General features: G+C 43.3%; 1 protein-coding gene across 1 annotated transcript; it reads right to left on the reverse strand.

The window, feature by feature from the left end:
• Nucleotides 1-1,081: 1,081 nt before the first annotated feature.
• metrn (meteorin, glial cell differentiation regulator) lies at nucleotides 1,082-6,331 on the reverse strand. Its single transcript, XM_069664646.1, has 4 exons — nucleotides 6,048-6,331; nucleotides 4,944-5,377; nucleotides 3,312-3,371; nucleotides 1,082-2,776 (listed from the first exon to the last, which is right to left on the reverse strand). Exons 1-4 carry the CDS (start codon nucleotides 6,152-6,154, stop codon nucleotides 2,463-2,465), a joined length of 915 nt encoding a protein of 304 aa, XP_069520747.1. The 5' UTR covers nucleotides 6,155-6,331; the 3' UTR covers nucleotides 1,082-2,462.
• Between the last annotated feature and the right edge of the window lie 7,363 nt (nucleotides 6,332-13,694).

Genomic DNA, 13,694 nt, shown 5'->3' on the forward strand with positions numbered 1-13,694 from the left:
TTTGAGTGCTCTTTGTTTTGGCTTATCAGCCCTGCAGCAGTAACCTCAGATGGACTGGAGGAGGGAGAGGAGGGGGTCGAGGAGTGTGTGTGAATGTGCGTGAGTGTGTGCAGCTCCGGGCCCCCAGCTATGGGATGTTTTAAAGGAGCAGTGAGGCAGTAAATAGCAGGGGAGGCTGGAGGTTCACTCTCATGAACTACTGATGCAGTGGGGGAACCAGCGTCAGGGTTTCTATGGGAGATGGTTTGCAGGACATGGGAGGCATGTCGAGCTTTTGTGATTTTTTTTTTTCATTTACCCAAAACACCACGTTAATTCCCCAGCTGCTCTTTTTGAAACGGATTTACTGCGTGCTGTAAATCTGAGATTTTTACTGAGGTGTGTGCGAGAAGTTTGCAAGGAGGAGAAACAGGTGGTGAATTTATCAGAGGTTTCTGTTTACCCACCGTGCAGCCTCTCGTCTTTAAGAGCAGATAAATGTCCGATGGTGGGCAATAACAGGTAACAGATATGATATGCTAAGGTCCAAGTTGAGATGTGAAACAAACTTTAGCTCCACACTGAAGTTCTTTAGGGAGGGGAAAGGAGATTTGGTTTGATTGTCCTCATGTACTCGTGTTCAGGATGAAGCGAGCGACTGTGTGGCACCTCTCCTCAGCCCAGTCTGCCACGCCGCTCCCTTAATAGCAATTTATTGCTTCCTGAATCCCTAAAACGGGAGGCGGAGGACAACAGAATTCCAACCGCTGTTTTCTACCTCCTTTCCCGTCCGAGCGCACTCAGGGTCCCTTAAATCTCTCCTCCTTTTAGGCCTCTCGCTCTCTCGGGCACGCCGTTTGTTCAGAGCTTTCAGGGACGTGATTCATGGGCACTTGAAGTGAGTTATGTCTGAGAAAAGTTTACCATGTAAGAAACCTTTGGACCTTAATGCTATAATGTTAGTTTGACTGTGTAAGGTGAGAGGGTGAGGGAGCTGATGAATGAACGACCCAGATGCGTTATGTTTGCGGAGCATGAAAAGAGCAAATAGAGACTTTAAAAGCTTTTTTCTTACAGTATATTTTAATAACACAAACACACATAAAAAATAATCCACAATACTGACACAATGTTGTTTTTTCCACAGGTTTTTTTCTAGAATTTCTTATGAACATATTTACATTAATATTGACATACATTTACATACAAATAAACAGAAAAATGGCAGTGAACGCATTTAAGACATACCACTTCGGCACATCGCGGTCATTTGGTTTGACCCCACCCCTTCTTGATATAGTGCACATCAGATATAAAAATCATTTAACAGAACAGAATTTTACACATTAAATGCATATTTTGCGTTTTTATTGAGCGAGTAAGAGACGTTTTTATCCACCAAAAGCTGGTTTTATGTCGTATAATAACACTGGAGTTAAGTCGTATAAATGGCTGCTGTCATGAGTTGTTTCACCATTCCTGATAAAACACACATGAATACCTTGTTTGCCTTCAAATCACAACAAAGCTTCCTGGTTTAAGCTTCTTATTATGTGTTGATATCAGCTGTGAATGACGTGACAAACTGCTTTGGCAACACTGCTGCAACTCCACCCCCAAAAAATCTTTAAGTCAAAAACTCTGCCGACATATTGCATTGCTACCAAGATGAAACATGCGCTTTACAAAATAATGCATTGATTTCTTTTTCCTCCTTATCTCTGTACAGAAGTTAAATCTCACAGGTGGCTATAATGTGAAAGTGCTCTCAGCACTAGTTTGAGCTGCTGTGTCACTACCGCCTGTGCTCGCATCATCTGTACATATATTAAGCTCTCCATCGCTCCGCTATGCTACATATAGTTGCTTTTTATTTGGTTTTCAGTGCTCGCAGCATCACACTTTACAGTCCATTCCCTTTCCTTCATCAGTGCAAATATATATTTTTTAACATTTCATTTTTTTAGAGGACTATTTCTTTTAATCTCCTTAATAATTGTAACACTGAGGAGGACCCCACCAAGGCAGGTGTGCCGGCAAAAACACCACTTTCTGATGCAATTTATCGTAAAAGAATGTGCCTAAAGGTGTATCCTCCCATGGCAGTAAGTTTTCTATAGAACCGTTCATAAATTTTCCTGAGTTTCTAAGCGATGACTCTCAATCGGCCTGAAAAAACAGCTTAACTTGAATTGTCCCGAATGGAAAGCAATAGATTTTCTCTCAACCTGCATAATGGCACCACTGTGTGTGATGCCAAATGCTCTTCATGTCACATGTCCACCTGGCTCTCTCTGACCTGGTGCAGCATATTGCACTGAAATGGATTTGGGAAGAGTCCATTTCACTCCTCAGTCCTTTTGGGAAGGCGATATCCGCTCGCCAACAGATTCACAGTGGCTTCTTCCAAAGGGCCGAGTTTGGCCTAATCTTAAATCTGGCCTCGACTCTGAATGTTACACAAGCTCTTGCCGAGTGTCGTCTCAGTCTACGGGCAGCTCGCAGGGGATCTGCTGTGCTGCTTTGGCTATCGTGTACGCCCGCTGGAAGTCCTTGTAGCGGGGAGCGCAGCCCAGCCAGGCCTCCCCGAAGTGGACCCGGCCGGTGAAGAGGAAGCTGCCGGGCCCCGGTTTGACGCCGCACTGCAGCAGAGTCCGGACCTCGCCCCGGCTGCTCAGGCGACTGTTTCCGGTGAACAGGGCGTACTTTTGACGAAACACGCGGGTGGCGCTGACTTTGATCACCGCCGCTCGTAGGTTGTCGTCTTCCACCACTGATCGGATGTTGCCTCGTACGACTGTAGGAAAACAGGATACTCAGGTAAGTCTATGGTTATTTTGAATTTCATGTCTTCTTTAGTTAAAAAAATGTTGTATTTTCCTCGTCTTGCGCATATTATTGTGATTCCTTTTAGGCTACAGGCTTATGTATGCTAACTAATCCTTCTAACTTCCCCTCAGTGCCTCTACAGCTCAATCAGAGGCCTACAGATTAGTCCTCTGCTCCTTCTCTAGGCGGGTGGTGTTAGGATTAGTCCACTACAGTGCCTCCATTTGGGGGGGTGTGTGTTGGGGGTGCATAGAGCTGCTGTTTCACCTTTAACCTTTGCACTTTTGAGAGGAGAGGATTTGGAGGCACTGGGGGTGCTCTGACTTAAAACCGATTTGACACAAACGATTTGTAGATCCTGATTGATTCTGCGGATTTTATTTGCTGTCACGGATTTCTTGGAATTTGCTGGTTTAAACGGATTTTGTGGGCGCTGTGTGACAATAACATTTCATTCCTGTTTCTAAGGGCTTCATCAGGAACTGCTTATATCCTGTACTTACCAAAGTCACTGGTGCAAACAGCCATCAGAATCTCAGTGTTGTTGCAGGGTCTGCAGGCATCTGGAGAGACAAGAGAGGGAGAGTCAGTTGGTGACCTCTTCTAACACTTTAAACTGCTACAAAACACCTTTATGCTAATACCGAGGAAATCAAAGACCGCATTTCCAGATCACATGCACAGGAATGTGACATGTAAATCCGGATCTTAAACTCCGAGCAACAAAGGAGCGACCAACCACTGAGTCCTAACAGACAGCTGCTACTTTTACAGTTGGCAGAGGAGAACCGGTGGAGCTTTAAGGTGTGAGCCTCTTCCATCCCACATAATTTAAAGGCCAAATGAAACTTCCCCCCTTAAAGCCTTTCAGGGCGTCTACAGTCACACCTCTTCAAAGCCTGCTAGACGGGGCGGGGGAGGCTTCAAAGTTTCTTTTTTTTTAAGGAGCAAAATCCCACTTCCCTGAAAATACTCTGTAGCTTTTCTTCAAACTGAAAAAAAAACTAAAAAGACAATGCACCTTACTAAAAGTCGTAACAGGATTTGCAGACGGCCACAAATAAATTAAAACCAAACCGACAAAGCTCTCCCCGTCTGCCCTGACTGAGCTCTGATGTGGGTAGAGGGAGAAAAAAAAGTCCTGGCATTTTTTAAACTTCTTGTGGTTCTTTGGAGGCCCCTTTGCCCAACCCTACACATTCTCCTCCTTAGTGAAAACCTCTTGATAAATGAGATTCCTTCCTCTCTAGTCCAGAGCAAACCCCCCATCCAAGCCTAATCAGTGTGTGTGTGTGTGTGAGAGAGAGAGTGGGGGGTGCATGCTCCTACAGACACGTCTCCCCACAGAGAGGCAGCCCAACAAAAGAGACGAGCATCTCAGCTGGGCAGAGGCCTCCCTGTAGCCTAGGAGACGGCAGTAATCCCAGAATACTCATGCGGCCGCCATTCAAAGAGCTCTGGACTCTGGAGAAAGACCCACATACTGTGCTTTTGTCCCCCCCCCTCCTCTCCCTCCTCTTGCCCACTCCACTGCTCCCCTTCTACTCCAAACCAGCTCTCCTCTGTGGGGAAAGTTTGGCCACTTCCTCCCCTGTGCACCGAGCGTGGGCTGTGGAAAGTCCAGGCAGCCCACAGAGGCCTGCTATGAATTATGAGTCATGTACACGGTGGATTTTATGGTGTGTAACATCATCACTGCTGGGTTTGAACTTTGCATCCCGTAAACTTTTCAGGAAGGAAAAAAAAAAGAAATGAAAACCCTAGTTTTGTGGGGTTTTTGGCAGAGTATGAGGGAGGAAATGATGTGAACTTACAACGACAGAATCGACCTGGTCAAATACAGATACCAGTATCTGTATCGGCCCGAAGCTGCTATCTGTATTTACTGCCTAAATTACAGGATCAGGTATCAGTGCACCCAACGATACTATAATATGTATTATTTTTTTATCCTAGTATCCTGGAGTACTCTGTATCGGCCGATACTCAAGTCTAGGTATCGATATCGGTGTCAGGAAGGAAATAATGCTATCGAATCATCTCTACAACAGACGCACAAAAATGTGTCTCCTCATGTTTGACCTCAAGAAACCACACTAAAACCAACATGGCCGCCTCATCCCTCCCTGACTCACCTTCACTGCTGATGCGGTTGGAGTCCAGCGACAGCCGAGCGGTCCAGTCTCCCCTCAGCTCGTATCTGAAGGAGGCGATCCTTCTGCTGATGTCCTGATGAGGGGTCGCCTGCAGGAACAGAGCCACCTTCTCCCCGGGCAGGCGGCTGAAGCAGCGGACCCTCGGCGGGGGCGACGACTCCAAGCGGTCCCCAACCAGGAGCTCCAGGACCCCATCTCTCTCCAGGTACAGCTGGGCCCCGTGGAACTGCTCTGAGGGCTTGACGCAGGCCGTGATGAGGCCCGAGCTGCTGCCCCCGGGACCCACCGCCACCGAGGGGAGGCGGGGGGAGAGGGTGAGGCGCAGGGCTCCTTTGGGATACAGCCAGTCCAGGGTGCCCTCAGAGCAGTGGAGGGAGATCTGCTCCACGCTGCCCTGCTGCTGGGACAAGCCACTGTGAGAGGGAAAACAGGGAGGAAGGTTAAATAAAGTTTGTTCTCTGCAGTATTTTTCAAGCAGAAGTTCCTGAAGGCATCACTGGAACCTAAATAAACTGCACTTTGGATATATTAAGTGTGAGCCATGCACACATGCAATGTCAGGCAAACTTTTCATGACAAATAAGTTTAAAAAGTAATAAAAAATGTAGTTTAATAGAATTTAAGTAAAACAACTCCCGAAAATGCGCCGCCTACTGGCAGCTCCATGCAAGCAGGGGCCAATCATAGCATCTATAGGGCCAAACTTATGCACATACTTAAAGTTCTCTGCAGGTATTATAACTCTGTATATTTATCATGAAATTCCCCTTTAAAAGCCGCATGCACAGTGTGCCTTTCCTCCAACTATCAAAGTTAATCCTTCAGTCTCCTGCCTGTCTGGACCCTCCATGCCTCCTGCAGACAGCAGCCCGGAGGCGCAGACGCAGCAGAGCAACGCAAACATTTGAATTGCACCCTAATGACAAGTCTCAACATGTTGCACTCAAACATGCATTGTCCATTTCAAGCGGACACTCGCTCTAAAAATAAGAGACACCTGTAGCATCTCCGAGCGGCATTTTTCACCCATCTTTTCATCCATCCACATGCACAACCAGCACAGATTCATTATGAAATACTTGCCTTCCTCTCCAGCTGCACTGGTCTTCCGAATAGTTTGAAAGAGCCACGTCAAAAATGGCAAAAAGTAAAATCCACATTGCGTTAATCCAAACACCGAAAGCAGACATTTTCGATAGCGGATGATGCAGAGTAAAAACAAGTTTGAAAAAAGATAATTCCAAATATGTTGCGCGCGAAAAACCTCCTCTATAAAACTAATCTGAGTGCGTCTCTGATAAACTCCATAGCTCAGTATCCTCTCACCCTGCTGTGCGAGATAAGAGAATACCGCTACACTCTCTCCTGAACTCCTCTGGGCTGATGTGCGTCAGGGGGACGCAGAGCTCTGAAGTTATCCCCCAACAGAGAAACTTCACGGACCAATCAGAGGCCGAGGAGAGAAACTTTAAACCACTCACACTGCGGAGGGGGAGGGGCGTCTGTGAGTATCAGTATGCAGCGTTTCAATCACTATTGTGTTTGACATGTCTGCATTAAAATGCTATACAGCTAACTGGCGAGGTAACAGACCTCCAGTTTGTCTTACTTTACTTCAACTTTCGTTTTTATGTCTGATTTTTTAAATTCTTTTTTTCTTCTTCAACTTTCATTACTAGGATAGATTTGATCAGTTTTATGATTATATCATTTAATTTCATAAGTTAATTTTCATTTGCAGCCTTGGGGGAGCTTTTTGTAACTTGAAATGTGCTCTATGAGTAAAAACACAACAACATTGCATTGCATGATGGAACTTTTGCACATTAAAAAAGCTTATTTATCTAATTAAAAGTCCCTTTTCTCCCCCTTTAACCCTAAAGGAATAAGTATTTATGAATGAAGTTTAACTACTGGATCGCTTACTTACTTACTTCATCATAAAGTTCATTCTATGTGCACTGCATAGAGATGTTTCGGTCATGAACGATTCGTTCTAATCGTTTTAGTGAATGGAATGATCCGTTCAATTCCATGCATTGATTTGTTCCTGCCGTTCATTAAATGCTCCCTCGCTTCATGTTAACGTCCAACAGCATTGTGTCTGTGCTCTGCTGGCGGCTTTCCAATCCCTTCCTTCTTCCTTTAGGAAAACCAGACTGATTGATGTTAGCACGCGCTAATAGCCTTTTGGGGGATCAAATGTATCATTGGTGGTTAGGAGAACTACAGAATGTATCACTTGACCGAATGTGTCCCTCTCTCTCACTCGTCCACTGAAGGAGAATGGTCCTGGTGAACGGAATTATGTCAGGCGTGCATACAAAGCCAATTCATAGACGTTAAAACTACTGACAGATGAACACAAACTAAACTATTTGTTACTATACTGTTTATTTATTAGGACATTTTAATGTCAGAAGGTTTTGTAATGGACAAGTTGGGCCAAGTGACTTGTGACTGAATGCAATGGGAGCCGTCATCGTTCATAGAGGAGTGAGTTGTCTCTTTGTCTTTAAACCGAAAGTGTCACTGAACGACTTGGTGACATTTTAACGTCAGAAGGTTTTGTAATGGACAAGTTGGGCCAAGTGACTTGTGACTGAATGCAATGGGAGCCTTCAACGTTCATAAAGGAGTGAGTGTCTCTTTGTCTTTAAACCGAAAGTGTCACTGAACGACTTGGTGACATTTTAACGTCAGAAGGTTTTGTAATGGACAAGTTGGGCCAAGTGACTTGTGACTGAATGCAATGGGAGCCGTCAACGTTCATAAAGGAGTGAGTGTCTCTTTGTCTTTAAACCGGAAGTGTCACTGAACGACTTGGTGAACGAGTGTAATGAACTTATCTTTTTCGATTTGAAGATCTGAATCACTGAAAAGACCGGTGACTGCCGTCTGTAGCTCTTGAGGCTTTTTGAGTTTCCATATCACACTGTGGTAGCTGCATCCTGCACAGTGATCGGCTTCCAGGGTCTCATATTTATACTGGTAAAAACAGCCTGTGTTAACCTCTAAAAAGATTTAAGGTGAGCCTGAGGAAACTTTCCCTCCCCTTCAGATTAGTGAGAATAAAACATCTTGTGATAATATCTCATACAATGAAACATTAGTTTGACTTAAATAAACACAAAGAAAACCTTTATTCAACATCCAAAACCCACTGAAGCTGCTTCTAATAAATATAGCCTGCTCTTTAAGGCTCTGATCTGGGCCTACTTTACATGTTCTTCATTATGCATCACATGTTTAACAATGGCTGCCTTTTTATATCAACTCCTGAAATATAAGAATATATTCATGGACGGGACTTAACCAAATGAAACAGGCAGAAGAGCAGACATAAAGCCGTGGTCACAGTTCAGACACAACATATATGATGGTGATGATGATGATGAAGATGGCTGCCGTGCCCTCTGCCCTCTACCCCGCTGTGTTTCTCTTTCATGTGGTGGTATTTATAACCAAATCAAATATTCTTTTGTGCTCTCACTGCCATCCATCTCCCCGAGCCACTGACTTTCTGCGTCCGTGTGTGTGTGTGTGTTATTGCATGAAAGTCGAGGCCCCTGCGATGGAGTTATGACAGGACCTCAGACGGACACAAAGGCACATGTGCAGAAATCCAGCTGCTTTATTGTCTGCAGCAGGACGAGCTTTGTTTTCTGCGGGGAGGTTCAAAGCGGCAGAGTTTAAAGCGCCGAGTGACGGGGGGGTGACCTCATGGAATAAAAATGAATACATTAGCGGCTAAACTTAGTTATGGACTTCAGAATATGTCACAGCATCCACGTGTGCACAGTGGTTTTAGGCAGGGACATTCACATTTACACACATGCATGTATTATACACGTGTCCATTAAAACAATAGCACACACTCGCTTTGTGACCCTGGTGTGACCTGAGCTTCAGTTTCACTCAGTCAGGATCAAATTCAACACTTTCATGTGGCTCTATAACGCACTTATACAGAAAAGCATCTCACAGTTTAAACAGGCTTAGAATAAAGTTGTCTGATGTGGTTATCAACTGTTGTATAAACAACTTTAAATGTTATTCTCACTCTCAGTCACAGAGAGTTTTCATCCCCATATATGGATTAGAAAAAATGTGAGAAAATATTGAATTTAACATTAAAACAACAATTAAATCTTTCACAGAGTAAAGACGTTCATGTTACATTCGCCCCTGAAACACGGCCAGTTCAAGGCGGGATTATTAAGTCTCTGTTACATTTCATCTTCTATGTAAAACGCACAGAGGTGGAATGGTTTGGCCAAGTCCTTCCACCTCTGAGCTGGCATCAGAGGTGGTAACAGAGACGAAACAGCATCACTGTCAACAGCGGAGCATGCGCTGTTTGTTTACAGCAGAGATGTGGACTTGAGACTTACCTGGGACTTGAGCAAAAATGACTTGGTCACAACACTGGTTTACTCCTCCCGCACGTTTTGCTTCCGCAATGCCGGAACGCTATGTAAAAACACACACTGTGGCGGCTTTAAGCTGGCGTTACTCTGTCCAGTGTAAAATGACAAAGGCTGCATGACGGTGGACGTCGTTACGGTGCAGTAGCGGAACTGCAAAGTAAAAGGGGTATTGTCTTCATAAAGTCAAAGTAGTTTGACATTTTGAGAAAATACGTATATTTAATTTCTAGCAGAAAGTGAGATGACAAAATTAAAACCTCTGTCAAGTGTCTCAGTTGTATGAAGCTACAGCCAGTGACCAGTTAGCGTAGCTTAGCACAAAGACTGGAAACGGGGAAACTATTCTAAGGCTCTTTACAAAGGTGAAAAAAATACATCGCCATCACCTTGATTGCTTACAATTTACGTAATATATTTTGTTCATCTAATTTGTACAAAAAAATAATTTTAAAAAGTCTTTGTTTATAACAGGGCTTATGTGAGGGACTATTTGTTGACTGGGCCCAGCGGAGGCTCGAGGGCGGTGGTAGACATACAGGGGCTTTTGGGCCTAACTCCAGCTACGAAACAAAAGCTTTTGGCCCCCCGACAAAAAATAACATTCTGTCATAGGTCGTGTATATCCTAATAAATATAACACCATAACACCTAGTAATAAAAACTCACACTGCATGTGGAGAGACATGCAAAGCACGACTCAACTCAACAGTTTTTAAATGGATGTTTGTCTTGTAAGAATCAGCAAACAATTTCTACAAGTTCGATTGTAAATGATAAATCGAGCATCAATAAATTAACTATCAATGTCTTTATACATAAATACAGTAAATCGAACATACAGCAAATATTGATGTGACATCACTAGAGTCCTGGTATCAACATGTCTGTGTCACAGGACCTCTGTGTTGTGTTTCTCGCAGGCCTGAGTCAGAGTATTAGAGCAGAGCTGCAATCAAACAGTGTCTAAGTTGCAATTAAAGGTCAGTGTGTGAACCATCAGACCTGCTTGTTTCCGCTCTGCAGCGGGAACAAAGCCATCTTTGACTGTACTGAAACACAGTCCGCCTGTCCTCCAACCACTGAACCAGATTCCCGTAGAGTTTTACCTCTCGTATTCTCACTGGCCCGCCAATGAGAGCGTCTTCAAACAGAGCTGCTGTACGCATACGAGAGTTTGCATGTTCCTGTTAGTGCTGTCTCTATTTACTCCGTGTGCTGTATTCCTTTATGTGTGCGTGTGTCTGCAAACATGGGGAGGATGTAGTGACAGTGTGGTGTTACTGGTATTTATGGGACCTTGACTTTGTGTAACTTTCCCTCGCTGTCTGTTCTCGCTGCCTCGGATACAAAGAGACTCTTTTCTTCGGTCCTATGTTTAGGATTATAAAACATGCTTTGAACTATTTATCATTTGAAAATAAATATATAAATTGAATAATACCTTATTTCCTCTTAAAAATATTAAAGGTATTAAAACAGTAATTTCCTCTGAATGTTAAAAGTTATTTTGAATTTCACTACACTTCCTGTAAACACAACTAAAATCCAAGAAAATCCAATATGGCTGACTTCTGAATACTACAAACAGTAAAACTAAAAATCTAGCATCTGAAAACACAACAAAAAACAAACCATAATCCAACATGGCTGACTTCTGAAAACACAACAAAAAACAAACAATTATCCAACATGGCTGACTTCTGAAAACGCAACAAAAAACAAACAAAATCCAACATGGCTGACTTCTGAAAACGCAACAAAAAACAAACAAAAGTCCAACATGGCTGACTTCTGAAAACCTATTCCAAATGCGGGATCAAAGCCCAAGACAACATTGTTTCTTGTTCTTTAAAGATTGCGTGTAGCCTTATTGTGACCTGTACTATAGCCGTGAAAAGTTGAGCATATACCATCAGTATACTATCTATAGTGTCCCTGCTGACACACCATAGGACCTGATCTGTGTTGAGAAGTTGAGTCGTCTCCGTTCCCAGACTCTCCAGCAGCTTCCCATGGCACCTCGGTGCTAATCCATTTGATCTGATATCGCTGCTGTTTGTTTTCCTGCACAGACTCATCTATCTGCTGGTAATGAGATCTAAGACCTTGTGAGGATGCTGTGATACTCAGCCTGCTCTCAGGGTGGCACAGAGTATGCCCTTCCCGCCGCAGGATTGTGCTGTGTGGTGTGTTTTGCCTTGTTAGCTGTAGGTAAGTCGTGGGAAATAACGCTGGAGTGGCTGCAGAATAAGGGTCACATGTGCATTTATTTATGCAGGAACATTGCGCAGAATTATGCTGAATTATGAATTGCTCAGGTGGCTGTGAGTGGACTTAAATAAAGCCACATTTTGCATGTATAGAAAAGAGTGTATCTGAACCATGTCCACTGCAGTTCTGCGTTGTGATGACTCAGTGAGAGCAGTGAAGCTGCCGTTTTCCCACCTCTCCATGCAGGTGACGGGGCTCCTGCATGGCCTGAGGTCGGAGTCGAATGGCGGCCAGAGGCTGTGTGAGAAGAACCAACGCTCGGAGGCTGGAAAAAAACTTTAGCTGCTGATATTTACCCTCCGAGCCCCCATGAGAGCCGCATGTGAAAACTGACACCTGCTCTCTCATTGCACTTTCTCAGGATCCTGATTGTGTATGTGTTTGTTTGTATGACAGTAAATTTCTCTTTGTGCCTCTCGTGTTGGTCCATGTGTGTGTGTGTGTGTGTGTGTGTGTGTGTGTGTGTGTGTGTGTTAGTGTAAAGCCCAGTGGGAAAGTGAATACAAAAAGGCCCTACACCAGATGAACAGAGGCAGGGAGGGTTGACAGCAAACGCAGCTGGAAACGTGCAGAGACACCCTGAGAACGCTCTCTAATGCTTCTCCAAACATGTAATAGATCACTTAGCTGCACTGTCACAAGACTTTCATAAGGCCCCTGTGTGCTTTAATCTCCTCCGTCGGGGTCTAACAAAACTTTTGCATAAAAATGATTTATCTCATGATGTTTCCACAAATCACCAGAGATGTGTTTTTGGCAGCTGGATCAAGTCTCAGTTTACGCATTTGCTCTTTCCCGCTCTCTCCACTTGTGCACAAATAGTTTAATCAAAAATTCTTTGTTTATAAAAAGTGCTTTGAAGATGTTCCTTTTAAAACTTTCCTAGCTCCACATATTCAGCAGTCCACTTTTTTTGTATTCAGCAGCTCCAAATATAACCTAATTATAGTGTCTGGGGTCAGAGGTCACAGCTGGGTGCCCTGGGGACTTTTCATTAGCAGAATGGAGGGAAGAAGCTGCAGGTGTCTTCAATGGATCCTCTCTGTCTTTTGTGCCCAAATTCAGGAAATACTCAAAATAAATTGAGTTTTAAAACATTTTAATCCTGTAGCCTGGAAGAAAAAAAGAATTGTCACTTTAAACTTATTATTTCTGTATTATAAGTTGTTTTAAATAGACATTTAACAAAGCATGTCCTGTATTTGAACTCAATGCTCTACTTAAGTTCAATTTTTAACTAGTTGCACCGTGTACTTAACATCTCTGCTTTTTACTACATTTGAAAACCACAACTCTTTGAAACTTGTTAAGTATGTTAAGTAAGAAATGTTAAGTATTTTCTTACCATGCAAAACATATAATTATGTGATAAAATGTTCTGCATTGTCAAAGACAGAAGTACCCAACAATATGGGAATAGGCAATATCACACAAGAGGGAGTGCTGTTGTACATCATATCAGCACGGCTGTGATTATATTCCAATCGCAACCGTGCTAATATTCAGTACAACAGCACTCCCTCCAGTGTAATATTGCTTTTATTATACAACAGTTATACAAAAGCATAAAATATTCTACCAACAACCTAGTTACACAATTTGACTGGAACCGGACTTTTTCGAAGCGACAAATTAACATTTCCAACCGAAAGGGGAGTGATACATGTAGTTAAAAGTCCCAGTGCTGTTATACTCTATAGCAGCACTCATGGGATGCCTCTTGTCCAATCAGATTACTTGCTCAGAACTAACCGTGTATAACTGACTCAATGACTTAAAGAAAATTACAGTCATGCAATAGAATTAATGGTCGATTTATATCATATTTTTGGCACTTTAACTACTTTGACATACTTTTTAGTATTTTAAGAACAATGTGCTGTTAATACTTCTGCACTTTTAATCAACTAAGATTTTGCATGCAGGCCTTTTTAAGTTTTCAAATGGAGCCAAATGCTGCTCTGATTCAAGCCTGAAACTGTGTAGCAATGCAGCTTGGAGCGCTGATTAAGATGGCAGAGAGCTCAGG

This window comes from Semicossyphus pulcher, unplaced genomic scaffold (assembly GCF_022749685.1).
Source record: "Semicossyphus pulcher isolate SPU_LCO1_2020_fin unplaced genomic scaffold, fSemPul1.0.p SCAF_16, whole genome shotgun sequence".
NCBI lineage: Eukaryota > Metazoa > Chordata > Actinopteri > Labriformes > Labridae > Semicossyphus > Semicossyphus pulcher.

Bases quoted from the DNA above. Each gene is read 5' to 3' on its own strand.
- metrn (XM_069664646.1), bottom strand. From the start codon at position 6,154: ATGTCTGCTTTCGGTGTTTGGATTAACGCAATGTGGATTTTACTTTTT. The intron at 5,378-6,047 runs GCAAGTATTTCA...TCCCTCTCACAG, and splicing joins CAGTGCAGCTGGAGAGGAAG to TGGCTTGTCCCAGCAGCAGG. The intron at 3,372-4,943 runs GTGAGTCAGGGA...TTGTCTCTCCAG, and splicing joins CAACCGCATCAGCAGTGAAG to ATGCCTGCAGACCCTGCAAC.